This window comes from Suricata suricatta, chromosome 7 (assembly GCF_006229205.1).
Source record: "Suricata suricatta isolate VVHF042 chromosome 7, meerkat_22Aug2017_6uvM2_HiC, whole genome shotgun sequence".
NCBI lineage: Eukaryota > Metazoa > Chordata > Mammalia > Carnivora > Herpestidae > Suricata > Suricata suricatta.
Window position 1 is genome coordinate 51,664,879 of NC_043706.1, and position 19,691 is coordinate 51,684,569.

Here is a 19,691-nt window from a genome sequence, read left to right on the forward strand (position 1 = left end):
AAAAAAAAAAAAGAAGAATTTTCCTTTGGGGCACCTGAGTGGCTTAGTCGATTGAGGGTTGAATGTCAGCTCAGATCATGATCTCACTGCTGGTGCGCTGGAACCCTGCATCTAACTGCTCAGAGCCCTGGAGCCTGCTTCGGATTCTTTCTCCATCTATGCCCCTCCCCTGTTCGCGCATGCTCTCTCTCTCTCTCTCTCTCTAAATAACATTAAAATTTTTTAATAAAAAAAAAACAAATTTTCTTCATTTGTCGCTTTTATTCAGTAAAGCAATATCAAATTATGAAGTCAGTATCTTTTCAGGCATGGTAAAGTTATGGCTCTCTTCCTCCAATACACACAACCTGCTGGTAATCCCCGTGAATAACGCCATAATCATACCCAGGAATCTTTACCTTAACTTGGGGGTCAGCGAAGGTCACCACCTGTGAGCCATTAATTATGCTGGTTGTTGTAAACAGTAATGTTTTATCCACACCATTTAAGGTAACTGCTATTTGTGGCCTTCCATCAATGGTTAAAATTCTCCACAAATCCCACATTTTCTTGACCTTAAATCTCTGAGTGGAAACAAATACATATGATGGAGGAAGGCCTTCTGGGAAAACATTGCTAGAAAAAGAAGAAAATGGATAAGCTTTTAGAATTCTCAACATATCTACAGACATACCAAAAAAAAAAAAGTCATCAACACATAACGTTTACCTTGTGAATTCTGATAAGTCAACTTTTGATGTTACTTCATATCCTTTTATCTTTGTTGGTGAAAGCGGGATTCTTTTCTTAACCTTTTTCTTTACTCCCAAGCCTAAAAGAATATCAAACCCTTTCTCATCGCGAGCTGCTACTGGAATTCGTGTTGGACAAACAGATTCTATAAATCCAAAGCAAAATCAGTAAATATTGATTAGGAATGGATTACTTTGACAAGGAAAGTATATCAAAGGAGAAATATTAGAGAAAATAATGAAATCTACATATGCACACAAATATATGTAAATGGATGTAAATGCATTTTCTGAGAAGACATGCAGGAGTGTTTTTGGCCTCTTCCCCCCTATTAGGGATAAAAGTAGAACAGAAATATAAGAGAAACATTTGCCAATGTAGCATTTTAAGGACAACACTATGCTGACATTTTTAATTCACTATTTTGAACACAGGCAATCTGATACCTTGTGAAAGACATTCACAAGCCTCATCTAGTATTTGCTGTTATTTTGTCACATGACCTTGCATAACTCTTAAATTTCTTGCATCTGGGAGATGAACTAATATTCTGTTCTTGTATTTCCATCATTTGAGGGGTAAAAAAGTATGTGTCATTCTTGATATTCTTTCCAGTTTAAGCAGTGATAATTCCACAGTTCAAAAAGCATTGCTTCTATTATTCTGGAAAAAACTGTGGGTCTTTTCTGTTCATGAAAGTACTCAAAATGGACCTGCTATCTCATCTATTATTAGTTATATATTACATTAATCATATTTATAAGTAAAAACTATTTGCTTAAGAAAAATCACCAAGGTTTGAATTATACAATTATCTATATAAATTATAAAAATATGGCATGTTTTTTGCTTGGAAACTAGTATCTAAAATTATATGCAAAATTTTACATGGTTGAAATGCAATTAAGCTGTTCTACTCTTGATATATTGCAATATTTTCAGATTCTTCCAAAGTCCTCATGTAACATACATATTGAGCATGATTGCTCACATTTTATAGAGCAGATACCAATTTAAAACAAGAACTCCACTAAACATACTTAAGATAACAACCCTTACCCATTTAGCAGAGAGAAAAGTATATTTATAATACAATAAAAAGTAATGAGATGAAGTTTATGAGTCTAAAATGCACAATTATAACTTATACCATAGAATATTGGAAATAAAATAAAGGTTTGATATAAATAAAATTAAAAGTATTCCTGGAAAAGGAATGACATTTTTCCCTTCAGGTCTTAGTTTTGAAGTGACCCAGCGAATTACATCCTTTCTCTGGTAAGCTTGGAGCTAACTTATGGGGAGATAAAGGAATGAGGCAAACAAATGTTGGTTAGACGTGTGACCCACTGAGCCTCGTGAGACTGCACACTATGATTCACCCCCATCCCAGCTGCACAGGGCTGACTTATCCCCTGTCCCACCTCAGGAGCAGGGTCTGCCCACCGGACACACATGGTCTAGAGAGGAAACCGGAACACACTAGCTCCCCAGGCTCACTGAGTCATGGAGGAGAAATCCCAAGGTCAACCATGACCAGCTACTCTTAACAAACTCACTAAACTGAAAACTGATTTTCTCCTTCACCAGTAAGGAGCTAAAAAAGGATGAGGGAGAGGCCAGAAGAGTGAGTCTAGCTGACGTCCCTTGACAGGACAACATGAGCAGCAGGGAAAGTGTTCCTAATAACACCATATTCTGGAGTTTAAATCATCAATCAATTAATCAAATTAAATAATCCCTGTCATGATGCGGGAGTTCTTTTTTGGCAGGCAGTGGGAGGAGGCATACAGAACAATATAAGAAGCTTCACTTCAGATGTATTTGATTTAAAACTACCAAAGAAACAAGTTCAACTGGACAGAAAATGTGTGAAACATTATATCATGAGAATACTCAGATCTGAATTGCTCCTTTGATTTGCTTTACAAATGAGAAATTATAAAATGTTAGATAAAAATCTCAGACTTCAGACAAGAACCTTAGGTTTACACTTAAGCCTCTCTCTTAACCTCTCCTAAACCTCTGGACTGTCACCTGTGAAGTGGGAATAATGATCTCCTTCACAGGGTTTGTCTGAGGAGCAAATGTGATGTGTGTGAAAGTGCTTTGTAACTCCAAAATGGCCTGCAAGGGATAAAGCAAGTATTGTGTTCATCCATTTGCTATAACAAAAGTCCTTTACACTGTATTGTAATCCCCAAAATTTTATGGGAGACAGTGTGTCGTGGCTTGTGAAATCAAGAATGTACAATACAGCCATGTTTTCATTATTACCTAGCATATCTCATTAGGAAAAGTGCATTTAACTCATTATATTTTCTTGAAGGTAATTTTTCTTCCCAATTTGTTCACCTGTAAGGAGAACAGTAAGATATCTTAACCCATGGGAACTGAAGAAAAGATAGTTAAGATGCTCCAATATCAGTTTTATGTTTGTATACACCTAGTTATAGGAAACTGGTAAAAGAAGCTTCCATATATAAAATGCAAAATTTTATATATGGAGCAATTATTTTATATAAGGAGCAACCAACAATTCCTGCACAAACTCCAGGGGAAACATAGGGAAATAATTTCTCCCACTGTGTAGAAAAAAGGAATATATGCTTAAGTATATAAGCCACCTCCAGAGAGAAGTATGAAAACTGGAAATAACTGAAACTTGGAACCTATAATTCTAAATATGAGGAAAATCAAATGCTAGGAGAGACTCAGTTGGGAGCTTTTTATAACACCTACAATAAGTAATTAGAACAATCTAGACATACCAAGTTATTTTAAAGGACTGCATTCAGGAACAAGGGTAAACAAAACAGAAGACATAACTTCACAAATTATTTCCTACACCAGCTACACAGTTTTAATTTCATTTGACACAATCATTCAGAGTATTCAGAATAGGAATGCTCTCTGGGATGAGAAAAGATTACTCTATTTTAAACACTGGGGTCCAGCAATGTCTTCTTTTCAGTTGGGATGGATTATATTTGCTTTTGATTCCCTTGCCTTTGGAGATAATTATCTAGAAAAATGTTGCTATTGCTGATATCAGAGATATCACTGACTATACTCTCCTCTGGCAATCTTATGAGTTCAAGTCTCATATTTAGATCTTTAATACACTTTGAGTTTATTTTAGAATGGGAGAAGATATTTGCAAATGATATAGACAATAAAAAGGGGTTATTATTCAAAATTTATTCAGAACTTAACAAAACTCAATACCAAACAAACCAATTTAAAAATGGACCAAGGACATGAATGGACAGTTTTTCTGAAGAAGACATACAGACACATGAAAGATACTCAGTATCACTAGTCATCAGGGAAAGACAAATCAAAACCACAATGAGGTATCACCTTACACCTGTCAGAATGGCTAAAATCAAAAACACAAGAAATAACAAGTATTGGTAAGGAATAGTGTAGAAGACAAGGTAAATCGGTACAGCCACTAAGCAAAAATAGTATGGAGGTTACTCAAAAAATTAAAAATAAAAGTGCCATATGATCCAATAATTCTGCTACTGGGTAGTTACCCAAAAAAAAAAACAAAAATCGGGGTGACTGGGTGGCTCAGTCAGTTAAGCGTTTGGCTTCAGCTCAGGTCATGATCTCACAGTTCGTGGGTTCCAGCCCTGCGTCAGGCTCTGTGCTGACAGCTAGCTCAGAGCCTGGGGCCTGCTTCAGATTCTGTATCTCCCTCTCTCTCTGACCCTCCCCTGCTCATGCTGTCTCTCTCTGTCTCTCAAAAATAAATAAAAAACATTAAAAAAAATAAAACCCAAAAATACAAATTCAAAAAGATCAGATGCACCCCTATTTTGGTGCAGCACTATTTACAATAGCAAGATATCAAAGCAACCTAAATGTCCACTGATAGATGAATGGATCATGAAAATGTGACAGACAGACAGACAGACACACACACACACACACACACACACACACACACACACACACACAGGAACATTACACAGCCATAAAAAAGGATGAAAACATGCCATTTGCAACAACATAGATGAACCTAAAGAGTACTATGCTAAGGGAACTAAGACAAAGAAAGACAAATACCATATGATTTCACTTAACTGTGGAATAAAAAAAAATGAATAAGGCAACAAACGAAAGGCAGAATCAGACCTGTAACTACAGAGGACAAATTAAGGACTGCCAGAGGAGAGGGAAGTTGGGAGATGGTGACTACAGGTAAAGGGGAGTAGAGACACAGTTCATCATATTTTAATAGTGCCATATGGTGGCAAAGGGTAGATACACTTGGGGTGAGCATAACATAATTCATAAACTTCTCCATTACGACGTTGTACACCTGACACTAACGTAACATGTCAACTATACTCAAACTCAAAAAAAAAATTTAATGATCCATAGAACATAGAAAAAAATATTTGCTTGTCTATTAAATCTCAGGACTTAGTAGTACAAATAATTCAGTGTTACCAAGGTCATAAAAGCATGTTTTATTTAAAAGTCTGCCACAGACAAGGACACAAAACCCATATACCTTTTGATTCTAACTAGAGCAACCAAATTCCAACTACACTTTTCTACCCATAAGTTAATATCACACTGATCAACACATTATTCCAGAACATATCTGGCCTACTTTCTAAGTGCCTATTTAATCCAATTCCACAGTGCTACATTGTTTACATGTCGCCCCTCTCCAGAAGTCAAATATTTTATTCAGAACAAAGAAATTCCATCAAGATCTGCGGTCAGAAACCAAAAGTAATTTTACTAATCCACACTTAATAGTCCAATGAAACAGAATTGCCTACAGGGCCTCTGGTGCAGATCTGTGCAAGCCAACTTCTTCAGATTTCTTGGACTGAACTTGGTTTTAATGATAAGGCAAACATGAGTATATGTCCAATTGATACATACCCCTCCCTCAGTGGTATTCAGTGACAACTTAATACATTTGCCTTTCTGAACGTCTATTATATCATCATGTACTTTAATATCACACACAGGTTCACCAAAAGGAAGTATAGTCATCATTGTTTCAATTCAGTACCAAGGTAGTAATAACCTAGACTTCACCACATCATATTAAAATTATAATGAAACAGCAAGTAATCCCACTGTCTCGAAATCTAGGTTGGTTCAGAGTCAACAGTTCATCCAAGGAAGATGTCCGTCAGACGTATGGCTGACAGACAATGAAACACATAAGTACAGATTTCAGTGGGAATCAACGGGAACGAGAGACGCCTGTTACTTCTTAGTATAACGTGCACACAAACCAGGCAAGTCAGAATATTTTGCACCATTAAGTAGCCTCACTGATCACAGAATATACTGTTTTTAATAATAAGAAAAATATAAAAAATAAAAATCATTTTTTACTTAAGAGACAGTTAAGGGAAGTACAATTTTAAAGTCTTCTAAAATTGCACATATAACTCATCTGGTTTTGCCATTTTTCACTGTAAAAGCACTGATTATGTAATGTCATGAAGTTTTCTGTTATCCCTGCTTGAATACTACAGATGGAGAAAAGGTAACATGTTTTGTCTTTACACATACCCAGACAATAGTATGTGTATAATTCCTGTACCTCATTCTTTAATCCCTTTTTCATTTTAATTTGGTAAAGCTTTTGTAAGATATTGCAGTTATGTATCATCTTAACATACACACTGGTTTTTTTTTCTTAACCAGATGTCCAGGCACCTTAATATGTCCCTAATGTTTCTCCTATGTACTGATATTAATGTTGATAAAACAGCCTGTATCACCAAAGTTGGAGTTGTCACTTAACTCAAGATCACGCTTCAAGAAAGTGATGGTGACAAAGTCAGGAATCAAACCTAGATCTGAGTCTAACTCCAGAGACTGGGCTGGACCACCATATAATCACATAGCCTCGGCTTTATAGAAAAAGAAAATCAGGAGACAGTGTTTTACTTTAACAGACATTGTGCAGTGTTTTTTAAAAAAATGTTATTAAGGTACAATCTACATTCAATAAGATGGCCTACTTTCAACTGCACATCAACCAGCACATATACAACAAGTACCCAGACAAGACAAAGAACACATCTAACACCTTAGAAAGTTACCTCATGTTCATTCACAGACAATAACCACCACCAGAGGCCACGACTGTTGGGATTTCTATCATCATTGATGAGCTTTGTCTATTCTCAAACTTAATATAAATAAACCATAAAGTATATTCTTTCAGTTGACTTTTCTTGCTCGGCAAATATCTGTGAGATTATCTGCATTGTCACACTTAATGGTGGCGTGTTCTTTTTTGTGGCTGTGTAGTGTGCCACCATATGAATTATAGTGTATTATGATGTATTCATCCATTTTTGTGTGGGCAATCATTTGAGTTATTTAAAGTTCTTGAGTATTTTTAATAAAGTTTCTATGGACATTCTTGAAGAACTTTTTGGTAAACATAAGAATTTATTTCTTGAAGTCAAATATCCAGGAGTAGAACTATTTTTTCATAGGGGATCTATGTGCTTTACTCTAGTAGATGGTACCACAAGCTTTTCCCAAGCTGTTGTATGAATTTTTTACCTCTACTAGCATGTCTACTGCTGCTTGAAAAGAATGGAGGTGTTATGAAAATGAAATACATAATTAGGTGACAGAGGTTATACATGATATTTCAGAGAAAGAGGAAAGAGGGGCGAATTGGCTGTCCATACAAGCTTTAAACATTCTTAATGAAAATTATTCTGAATATTTTGTTCATTTCTTTCCTAGCCATAATTAACTCATAAAACTGCATCTAGATCTAATCATAAACACTAACAGCAAGATCTATATGCTATAATTTGTGTATTTTCTAAATTATCCATAAGCATTCTACTTTTCCAATGAATAATCAAACATCACTTCTCCCATGAACTATAAGCTTATTGTGTTTATTTGTAGCAAATATAGCTCTTGCCTCTATAATTAAATGGAAAATTCTTATTTTTGAATATACCATAAGTCCCTCACAATGTAAGTTCTCTTCAATTCAAATTAGATTCAAATCCTTTTAATCTACAGATAGAATACAAAGTGATTCCTCTGAATGTGTGTTGAGATTTTATAGAATATTATACTCAATCCTTCCTATCCACCAAACTTTACCCCACCTCCCATCCTCCATTTCCCCTTGCCAAACCTCACTGGTTGGAAATTCATATTATATGTGTACCAACAGTAAAGAGGAAGAAAGGAAGTGAATTAGTTTTATATGTTAATTGCATACATGTTGTGAAATCATGAAAGCTAAAATACTGGTCACCTCCAAAAACATCTCAGTTGTCCTGGACATAATTGTTGATATGTGGACCCTTACCCTTTGTGACTTCTAATGAAATTCTACAGGTAGAATTATAGGAGTAGGATCAAGTAATGTATTAGGTAGGCCACTATTACAAAGCACTGTAAGGCTTGAATTAGATAATAAAATTATCCAACCATCTCTAAGCAAAGAGCAGTTATACAAAGTATGAGTAGCTTTTGATGGGAGGAATAGAAATTCAGAAGTCCTAAACACCATTCCAAGTTAAAGTGCATTATGGTAGAAAGCACTAACAGGAAAAGAGCCTCTAGGTTTTATGGCATGAAAGATACCAAAGTTCCACTCAAACAGGCTCTCTCTCTCTCTCTTTCCATCTGTCTCTCTCTCATTCACTCAAAGAAGATAAGGCTGAAGATGCTTAGTTAATTATCTCCTGATCTCTGGCCTTTGGCTGATTTGAGCAAGTCAACATCATATACTCTTTAAAAAAAAAAAAAAAGATACATTTCCTGCATCATCCAAAAGACAAGAGGGCAGGAAATAGAACAGTAGGAATACACAAGTAGTTTTTCAGAGACCGTTCTTTACCTGAACCTGTGCACAGTCAAGGTCAACATACCTAAATTAAAATATGGGTCCTAAAACCCAGTCATTCAAGCCACAGGCTGCTGGATGCCCTTAAAGACACCTAAGGAACCTGGTTTACTCAAAAAAGAAACAGAAGAATGAGGTCATCAAGATGGAGGAATAGAAGTCCCAGCTCACATTCCCCCACTGACACACTGATTTAACAATAATATACAGACAAAAATACCTTTATGAAAACTCCAGATTTGGGTTGGAAAGCTGAAATACTCCAAATGAACAGAAGGCTAAGAACAGCCTCACTGAAACAAGTAACATGAGTAATTACATTGTACCCACAACATTCCTTCCCCCAAGCCTGTACAAGTAAGTGCTAGGAGAGAAAGCCCTAGCTTGTGATATTGTCCTTGGGTGGAAAAAAGAAGACTGAAACATGCTTCCTGGGGGGCTGTCCAAGAGACAGGGTTCAGTCTCACCTCATTTGGAGCACTGAAGGAACCAGAATCATTTAGATGCCAGGAAAATGCTGAAAGACAAAAAATCAGTTGCAGGTTGGAGGAGGGAGCTTTTTGTGGCTAGCATGGCTCAGCGTGATCAAGAGAAAACATACAACTGGAATCTTCTCCCCCTGGAGGAAGAGAAAAGAGTGCAACATATATCCAGCACTCTAGCTTTCCCAAGGGCTGCCTGAGGAAATGATATTGGTCTTGCCTAAGGATTATGAGAGGGAACCAAAATACTCTGGATGCCTAATGCCCACTGAGAACAAGGTGGGGAAGCTTATAGTTACAGAACTAGAAAACTTAAAGAGGTACAAGCAGATACCAAAGGGAGTGAGAGATTATGGCTCCTGGGGGGAAAAAATAGTAAGCCTCTCCAATTAAGAAATTGCTCACTCAGGGCAAAGAAATTACATCCCTCCATAAAAACGCTTCAGAGATCCCCTCCAATCTCTAGACAAAGTAACTGATGAGGGACTCCCTTGTACAAAGCCAACTGGTAAAGACTAAGAGGGATGACTATATTTTTCAAATGTGTGGATCCCAAAATAAAGCTATAAGATACACAAAGAAACAGGGAAATATGATCCTATCAAAGGAAGAGAGTAGCTATCCAGAAGCAGCCCTAAAGAAAGGAAGATGTATTATCTGACAAAGAATTCAAAACAATCATCGCAAAGATGCCCTATGAGCTCAATAAAATGATGTCATAAACAAAATGAGAATATCAATAGATATATAAAATACGAAGGAGAACCAAAATGAAATTTTGGAGCTGAAGAATGAAATAACTGAACTGGGGAAAGGAAAAAAAGAACTGGGGAGGCTCCATATCAGACTTGACCAAGCTGAAGAAAGAATCAGAAAACTTAAGGATAGGTCATTTGAAAACATCAGGGCAGAGTAATAAAAATTTAAAAGATTGAGAAAGATTGAAAAAAAGCATAAATGACTTATGGGATACCATGAAGTATACCAAATGATGTTATGGGAATTTCAGGAGAGAAAGATATAGAACTTAGTTAAAGAAGTGATAACCAAAAACTTCTCAAATCTAGGAAATGAAATGTACATCCAAATTTAAGAACTCAAAGAAATCCACATCAAGACATATTATAATCAAATTGGAGAAAGAGAGAGAGAGATTAGAAAGCAGCATGAGAGAAGCAACTTATTATATACAAGGGTAGCCCCCTCCCTCACCCTCCAACTCCCACCCATGACTACTGGCAGACTTGTCAGTAGAAACTTTTCAGGCCATAAAGAAACGAGATGATATACTTAAAGAACAATACTGCCAACTGAAAATATTGTGTCTGGCAAAAATGTTCTTCAAAAATAAAGAGAAATAAACAACTTCCCAGATTTAAAAAAAAGTCTGAGGGAGTTCATCACCAGCAGACCTGCATTATAAGAAATTCAGAATATTATAATACTGCAACAGTGGTAGGTAAGTCTCTTTTAATTCTGATCTAGAAGTTAAAAAAGTATAAACAATAAGTATAAAAATATACTAATAAATATGCAATATAAGATGATGTAATTAACACCAATGGCAAACTGTGAGGGAGGCAGGGAGAAGCAAAAATGTAGAGTGGATGTGAATGAAATTAAGTTAATTATCAGTTTAAAATAGATTACTACAACTGTATGATATTTTATGTAACCCCCTGCTAACCATAAAGGAAATACCTATAAAAGATACACAAAAAATAAGAAAAAAATTAAAATATGTCACTATCAAAAAAAAAATGAAACACAAAGGAAGACAGTAAGAAAGAAAAGAGGAAACCAAAAAAGATAAACAACTGAAAACAATGAACAAAATGGCAATATTAAATCTTTCTCTCTTGCTATTTCAGATGTAAAGGGATTAAATTTTCAAAGAAAAAGAAACAGAGTGGCTGAATGGAAAAAACAAGATCCAACTATATACTGTCTACAAGACATATTCTTTAGGATTATGGACATCTCAGGCTAAAAGTAAAGGGATGGAAAAAGATACTCTGTGCAAATAGTTACCAAAATACAGGCAAAGGTAGCCATGCTTAGACAAAACAGACTTTAAGTCAAAAATTCAAATGACACAAAGACATGATATAATGATAAAACAATCAATTCACTAGCAAGACATAGCAATTACAAAGACATATGCGCCCAATATCATGACACCCAAATACCTGAAGCAAACACTAGCAGAACTGGAGAGAGAAATAATAGACACAGAAAACACAGTAATAGTAAGAATTTCAATACACCACTTCCAATAATAAACACAACATCCAGACAGAAGATCGACAGGGGAACACAAGACTTGAATACTATAGACCAAATGGAACTAAAAGACATACATAGAAAATTCTACCACATATCAGCAGAATACACATTCTTCTTAAGTGCAAATGAAACATTCTCCAGCAGAGATCACATGTTACATCAAAAAATAAGTCTTAACAAATGTAAGAAGACTGAAATCATACAAGTACATCCTCCAATCACAAAGGTATAAAACTAGAAATTAATGAAAGGAGGAAAACTGGAAAATTCACAAACATGTGAAAATTAGACAACATGCTCTTGAGTCAAAAAACAAATCACAAAGAAACTGGAAAATATCTTGAGGCAAACAATAACTAAAACACAACATACCAAAACTTATGAGATGTGGCAAAATCAGTACTAAGAAGGAAATTTATAGTGATAAAAATCTACATTAGTAAGGAATAAAGATCTCAAATAAACAACCTAACTTTATTCATCAAAAAACTAGAATAACTAAGCCCAAAATTAAGAGGAGGAATGAAATAATATATTTCAATAATCTTTAAAATAATTAAGATTAGAGCAGAAACAGACTAATAACTAGTAAGGATATTGAATCAGTTATCAAAAGCCTCCCAAAAAAGAAAAGCCCAGGATCAAGTGTCTTCACTGGTGAATTCAAATGAACTCTTAAAGAAATAATCCCAACCCTTCTCAAACTCTTAAAAAAACTGAAGAGGAGGAAATACTTTCAAACTTTTTTTTTTAATGAAGCCAGCATTGCCCTGAAACAGAAGCCAGAAAAAAAAAACACTACAAGAAACAAAACCCAAAGGCCCATATTCCTGATGAATATAGATGCAAAAACCCTACACATAATACTAACAAAATGAATTCAATAGCATCCTTGAGATGCAAAGATGGTTTAACCTATGAAACTGATCGATGTGATACACCACATTAATAGAATAAAGCTTAAAAGTTACATGATCATCTCAATATATGCAGAAAAAACATTTGACAAAATTCACCATTCTTTCCTGATAAAAATGCTCACCGAATTAAGAAAGAATTTACCAGCGTGCCTGGTTGGCTCAGTCAGTAAAGCATCTGATTCTTGGTTTCCTGTCAGGTCATGATCTTCACGATTTGGTGAGATGGAGCCCTGTGTCAGGCTCTGTGCCGACAGAACCGAGTCTGCTTGGGATTTTTTCTTTCTCTCTCTCTCTCTCTCTCTCTCTCTCTCTCTCTCTCTTTCTCTCTCTCTCCCCTCCCTCCCTCTGCCCCTCAAAAATGAAAGAAAATAAAAAATAAAAAAAGGAATTTACCTCAACATAATTGATATAGGTTGGCCAACCTGAGTAAAATGGAAAATTTTTAACTGGTGTTTTGGCTTCTGTAAATTGCTTTCTGAATGCATCTCCCCGTTCACTGTTCTAACTGTGTGGTAACTGCTGAGATAAAAGCCTATGTGGCTCCCTGTTAAAGTTATCTGAGGGTGTAACTTCCACCTGCTTGTTAAGCACAACCCCACCCCTTTTACTAAGACCCAGCAAAGACAAGAGTTAACTGATGAGAAATCGTCCCCATCTCGTGATATCTTAGATGTATAAATATGATTGGTCATTTTGAAGGGACAAAGAGCCTTGGAGTGGTGGGTTCCTGCCAAAGATGGCGTTTGTGTATTACAATGTAATTGGCTACTATGGAATGCTACGGATTGTAATTAGTTAACTCAATAATGATGTATTCTGTCCACATTATCTCACTGCCGCCTTTGTTCAGGACCATTCTCTGCTCCTTAACACCAGGGAGATCAAGTTTGGCCCATCCGTAAATAAAAGCATGCAGCCATAAATAAAATCATACCTAGCTTCTATTTGGTGTTGGTAGTCTTTTCGTAATCACCCTACAACAATAATAAAGGTCATATATGAAAAGCCCACCATTAATATCATAATCAATGATGAAAAACTAAAGTTCTTTCTTTAAGATAAGGAACAAGACAAGGATCCCCACTCTTGCCATTTCTATTCAACATAATATTCAAAGTACTGGCAGAGCAGCAAAAGTAATAAAATACTAAGGAGTAAACTTCACCAAGCAGGTGAAAGAGATGAATGCTGAAAACGACAAACACTGCTACAAGAAACTGAAGAAATCATCAACAACAAAACATCCCATGTTTATGGACTGGAAAACTTAATATTGTAAAAATTTCCCTATCACCCAAAATGAGGTACTTCTATCAAAATCCCAAAAGCCAGTCACAGAAGGACAAACACTGCCTAATTTCCCTTCAATGAAATATCTAAAGTAGTCAAACTCCTTACAACAGAAAGTATAATGGTGGTTGCCAGAGTGGGAGGAAGAAGAAGACGGGGAGTAGTTGTTCAATGAACACGAAGTTTCAGTCATGCAACATGACAAAGTTCTAGATAACTACAGTACAACACTGTGCTTGTAGTGAATGATATTTGCTGGAAGCCATTTCTAAAGTAAGGTGGGTTTGCAAGGCAGGGGCTTCCTGCCATCAGATGGCAATCAATGTCTGCACCCCACTCCCTACCCCTAACTCGTATCAAGAGTGACTTGCCTCCTTATGCTAAAAATATGCAATTTGTGCCTTATGAAAAAACTTATTATAGGAGTTTCTCCTTTTTGATTATAGGAGCAAATATTACATTTCCTGAGAAACCTGTTTTTCTTCCCCTTCAGAAAACAGGCTATTGACCCCTGCTCACAAAAGAACTAACTCTTGCCTTTGCTAAGCTAAAAACATTGCCTTGTATTTAAATGCTAAAGATCCCTTCCCTTCCCATGAGATAAGCATCTAGTCACCTACTTCAATCACTATTGATAAAGATTATGCATGAGTCTTGTACCACATTTTTATATACCAAAGAATTTGTCATCAGAAATCATTGTCTTAGGCAAGTGCCACTTCTGTTTTGTACCCCATACATTTTTTCAATAAATAAAGCTGACTCTCTGGTCAGTGCAGAGATGCCTGCCTGGTGAGCAGAAAGAAGCCCAGGCTCTCTCACTCCCTTTCTCCAACACCCTCCATCCTTCAGGGAGTCCCGGACTCCAGCAAATATTGTACTATACACTTAAAATGTTTAAGGGGGTTGTTTTTTACAACAAAAAGAAAAGAAAAAAAGAAAAGAATTAGACTCTCAGACACACAAAGAAAGAAATCATTGCCCATTATAAAAAGATCATCCTGAAATGAGGAATGTATTGCAGAATGTACCTTCAGGGAAATGGTAGGTCTACGATGATAAAATAATCCTTGTGGGAACAAAGAGGTGAATAATATTTTGTTTGATGGGGATCAAATCACAGCAAAAGCATAAAAGTGAACAATATTAGGAAATGGTAATCCTATATAAGCACCTCAAGGTAAAATTTATCCATTTTCAAAAAAAGGAAATTTGTCAAATGATTCAAATACAAATTACATGATTTGAGGCTTCTGCAATACAGTGATGCATTAATCATACTCTAATACAGTTATTAAAAAGTGCAAAAAAGCCCATTTATCCTCTAAGTACAGTTTCAAAAACTACATTTTAAAAGATGGCTATTGTACAGCATGTTTGTGAACTGAATAGACACAGACATTACTTATATTCTTTTTTTCAGTGTGCATGAAGAAATATTTGGCAAGATTTCCAATTAAAAATTTTTTTTTACAGACTGGACATTTTTGCTAAAAAGAAGTTTTTCCCCCTGTTAAGCACAGCTACTCTTTCGTGTGTAATCAGAATTTTTTAAATAGAATACATTTTCCATAATACCTATCTACAGAAAAACTTTGAAGCAAGTATGGCAAAGATATATTTAAACAAATTTATATTTTAGGACATAAAAAAATAGTAAATAAAATATCACCATGAAAAGCCTATTTTAATAATAAAATATACCTAGCTTCAAAACCAAAGAATTCTAATTCTAATCTGACAATATATTTAATCTTCTATATATGTCAATTATTTCTCAGTACAACTGGGAAACAAATCTAAACTCCTCTGTTCAAGATGACAAAAGTCAACAGAGTCTTACTGTTAGACATAAAAAGAAAAACTGTGATGACCTTTTCTACTTGATATAGTACCTTTTAAAAACTTTGATTAAAGAAAATGCTTTATTTCTATACCTTCTTAAATAATCGAAAAAATGAGTAATGTTTTTTTCTGTACTATATCCTCAAAACAATTTTGAAGAAAAAAAAGAAATAAATTTTTTTCTGAGCCACAATCCTTGAAAAATATTTCTATCAAATGTGAACAAACCTATTTTTGAAGCTTTTGTAGGTAAACAGGAAAAAAAAGCCTTTCCATTTTACATAAATACTATTTTTAGGTATATTGTATGTTAAATGACTATAATATTAAAAATAAAATATACAAATTAGTTTCCCCCAAAGTAATATGAACATAAGCACATGTATATCCTAATAACATTAATGTTTAATGAAAATTGAAACTTTTCCACTTCTATGGAATTATAAACAGAAAGTTAGACTTCATGGAATGATATAAAAATAATTGACTGGTAAGTACTATATTTTCAAATGTTCTCTTGCTGATTGTGGAAATTAAAAGTCTTTCAAGTGCAGTTTTTAACATTTTTCCAGAGCTTTGGCAACGTTAGTAATTTGACCTTTGTTTTTGGAAGAAATGAGTCTCATTCAGAAATCTGTACAAGAATATTCACTGTTATTTATAGTAGAAAAACTTAGAAATGAACTAAACACCATCAACTGATGAATGGATTCATCAACAGATGAATACAGGAGGAAGAAAACAGAGAGGCAAACCAAGAAATAGACTCCTTACTGTCGAAAACAAACTGATGGTTCCCAGAGGGGAGGTTGGTGGGGAGATGGGCTAAATAGATGATGGTACTAAGGAGGGCACTTGCTGCGGTGAGCACAAGGTATTGTATGAAGGCGGTGAATCACTAAATTTTACACCTGGAACTAATATTACACTATATGTTAGCTAACTAGAATTTAAACAAAAACTTCTTTAAAAAAAGAACTAAACAAACGAAAATAGGAAAATTATTAAATAAATTATCTTATTATCACATTCATAGAGAATGAAAATTATACACACAGTAATAGAATATGAAATAATGTGAAAATAGAGTATGAAATTATATATACAGTATTATCCTCATTTGGGCACATGAATAAACTCTCAGACACATTGAAATAACCAAAAAGACTGGAATGAAAAAGACAAAACACATTAATTAGCAGGAGTAATAATGATCATGTGTGACATATATGTTCTTGATCTTTTTTTTTTTTTTTAGATTTATTTACTTTGAGAGAGAGAGCTGGGGAGGAACAGAGGAAGAAAGGGAGAGACTCCCAAGCAGGCTCCACATGTCAGCGCAGAGCAGATGCAGGTACAATCTCATGAACCATGAGATCATGACCCGAGTTAAAATCAAGAGTTGGATGCTTAACCAACTGATCCACCCAGACACCCCACATAGATTCATATTTTTTAAGTTTATTTGTTTTCAGAGAGAGAGAGAGAGAGAGCAAGCGGGAGGGTGCGAGCAAGCTGAGGAAGAGGCAGAGACAGAGAATTCCAGGCGGGCCCCACACTGTCAGTGCAGAGCCTCAAGTGGGGCTTGATCCCACAAACTGTGAGACCATGACCTGAGTGGAAATCAGATGTTTAACTGACTGAGCTACCCAGGCACCCCTCTTCATATTCTTTTTGGGTCTTTATTTCTACCATCTCCAAAACGGACATGTTGTAATTGAAAAGAAAATGCAACAAATATAACAAAGTATGATCTTTTCCAACTGCAGGATTTTTTAAAGTAATTACATCTAAAAAAATTTATCTAGAATAAATGAAACACAAAACCAAGTGTTCACCTCAATCCTAACATAATAATTTTACATTAAATATAGTTACACTGGTGTAAATAAGCAGCTTAGACCAAAATGTTAGAAAATGCAGTTATTAATTGTTTCCAAATTCTATTAAGGCTTACCTTCACAAAGTTTCTGCTTCATCACTTCCCTTATTTTGGATATTGCAATATAGTCTTCCACATAAAACACGTAAGTAGATGAAGGCTTATTGGCAATAGCTCTAAGTTCTGCATCTTCTGTTTCTGAGCCAACGCCAATAGCAAATAATGTTATTTTACTGTCTCTTGCTGCTTCTGCGGCATCCTTAACTTCATCTTGAGATTTACCATCCGTAAGTACTACTGCTATCTTAGTCAGGAACCGTGAGGACTTGGCAAAAAGGTAATCAAGAGCAAACTGGATGGCCTTTCCGGTCCTTGTGTTTCCACCCAAGTAGTGTATGGATTCCACTGCAGCCATCAAGTTCTGTCCTGATTCGTGGCTTCCAAGGGGAATCTCCAGTACAGGGTAGTCACTGTACTGGACCACTCCAACCTGAATAAACTTCGGTCCTATGTCAAAGTTTTTTGTGATATTGACAAGCCACTTCTTCACTATTTCAAAGTTTTCTGGGCCAACACTGTAAGAGCCGTCTAAGATGAAAACTAAATCGGTCGGAGCAGTACGACAACCTAAGTGAAGAAGAAAACCATCAGAGCACATTTGTTGTATACAAAACAAAGCATGGGTGGCTTTTACTGTGTGATTTTTAAGGACCCAGATGGGGGTGGGGAGATCCTTTCACAACATACCTGTATATCAAATCACCAGGACGTACACTGTAAATAGCTTACAATTTCCTATGTCCATAATACCTCAATAAAGCTAATTTTTTTTTTAAAAGTAAAGAGTTCACTGAAGCTACGTGAAGATTAAATCAGATATACTGCCTAGCTCATGAAAGCTGCTTCTAAATGAGGGTTATTCTTTTGGTTGACATTTTTTAATTTTTTTGTCTTAATTTTTTTTTTCAGTTTTTGCAATTTTACTTTTTTACACAACTTATTTTTTTAACATATGCAATTATTTTCCATCATTTACAATACAGTAGTTACAATGACACTCCAAACAGAAAAGCAAAGTAAAAAATCAAAACCCCAACTTCTATTTCATGTAATTAGACTTATACAGAAATTAGAAGGTTAAGTAACAACTAGTTAATCACCTAATTTCACAGCTATCTGAAGTGGCAATCATTATATAGCAGATTATCTATGATACATTCAAGATAAATGATATAATTTATTACTTGCCCATAAGCTACAACACAGGTATTAAGCATACCTTTCCTTAAATTCCACCTCTATACTACAGTATACTTGAAGTCCATGCAAAGTATTAATGACTGAGTTTTCAGAGTAGGGAATAAAAAAGACATGCTGTATATGACATAATCTCTAGATATCTCTTTGTAGGGACAGGTATTACCATAAAGCACCATTTTATTCTGTTTCCCCACTCTGTAAATGAAAACACAAAAATAAGCAAATAAATTATTTTCAACTATACACTAGTAGCATTCTTTTAAGTTATCAATGAAATATGGTTCATTTCATGCCTGAAGTATTTAAAAAATATAATAAACCAATGAATAAGGGAAAGAAATTAAAAAAAAAACTTTCTGCCAACTTCAGGATTCAACTAGCCAATAAAGATCCATATTCTTTGATATAGCTGATAAAAGCTTAATGAACTGACATTACCAATCCAAGTCCAATATCTCACCTCCAGCCAGAAATACACTTGTGCTAAATGAATCTATGTTCAAGAGTATAAAGCTATTTCTTTCGCCAGAGAGATATGGATTCTTGTTTCAAGATGCCAGGAAACACATGTGATCAGCACATCCTACATTTATAATGAGGAAAATAAAACACTATCTTTGGTATAAGTTACACCTAGACAAGTTCTAAGCACTTGTGGGGAAAAGAATCTTAATTGTCTTTTCTACACTGTATAACATGCCTCCAACCCTATTTCATTCTTTCAGTCTATGTATATCGAATATCTACTCTGTGCTTGATAGCTTGCTATTACCAGCTTCAAAGATACATAAGGTATCTCGAATAAATATCAAAGTCTAGTAAGACTGACAACTGGCTGGTTAGGTAAAGTACAAAGTATTACTAGAACATTTAAGAGGGGGAAGCAACTGAGCTGTGGAAAATCAGGGTCGATTTTGTGGGAAAGCTGACTGGGAGCCTGAGATCTGAAAGGAGAGCTTTAGCTAGGTGAAGAGGAGCACCTAATCAGAGGGAACAGCAATTGCCAAGGTCCAGAGTTAAGAGCCAAACACAGCCCAAAAGGCAAACTGGTTCGTTTGAAAAATTCCAATAGTTTCAAACGGCAAGAGAGTATGCTGAAAGGAACAGGAACAGCG

The 19,691-nt window shown here is 35.3% G+C and overlaps 1 protein-coding gene across 3 annotated transcripts in view; it reads right to left on the reverse strand.

Annotated features, from left to right (window-relative positions):
* COL21A1 (collagen type XXI alpha 1 chain) overlaps window positions 1–19,691 on the reverse strand; it is a 183,771-nt gene that overhangs the window by 109,337 nt on the left and 54,743 nt on the right. For all 3 annotated transcript variants that reach the window (XM_029945443.1, XM_029945442.1, XM_029945444.1), the window contains exons 3-5: window positions 17,392–17,943; window positions 709–877; window positions 399–615 (exon numbers count right to left, since the gene is read on the reverse strand). In XM_029945443.1, coding sequence (XP_029801303.1) covers window positions 399–615; window positions 709–877; window positions 17,392–17,943 — 938 coding nt within the window. The remainder of the gene's footprint in view (window positions 1–398; window positions 616–708; window positions 878–17,391; window positions 17,944–19,691) is intronic.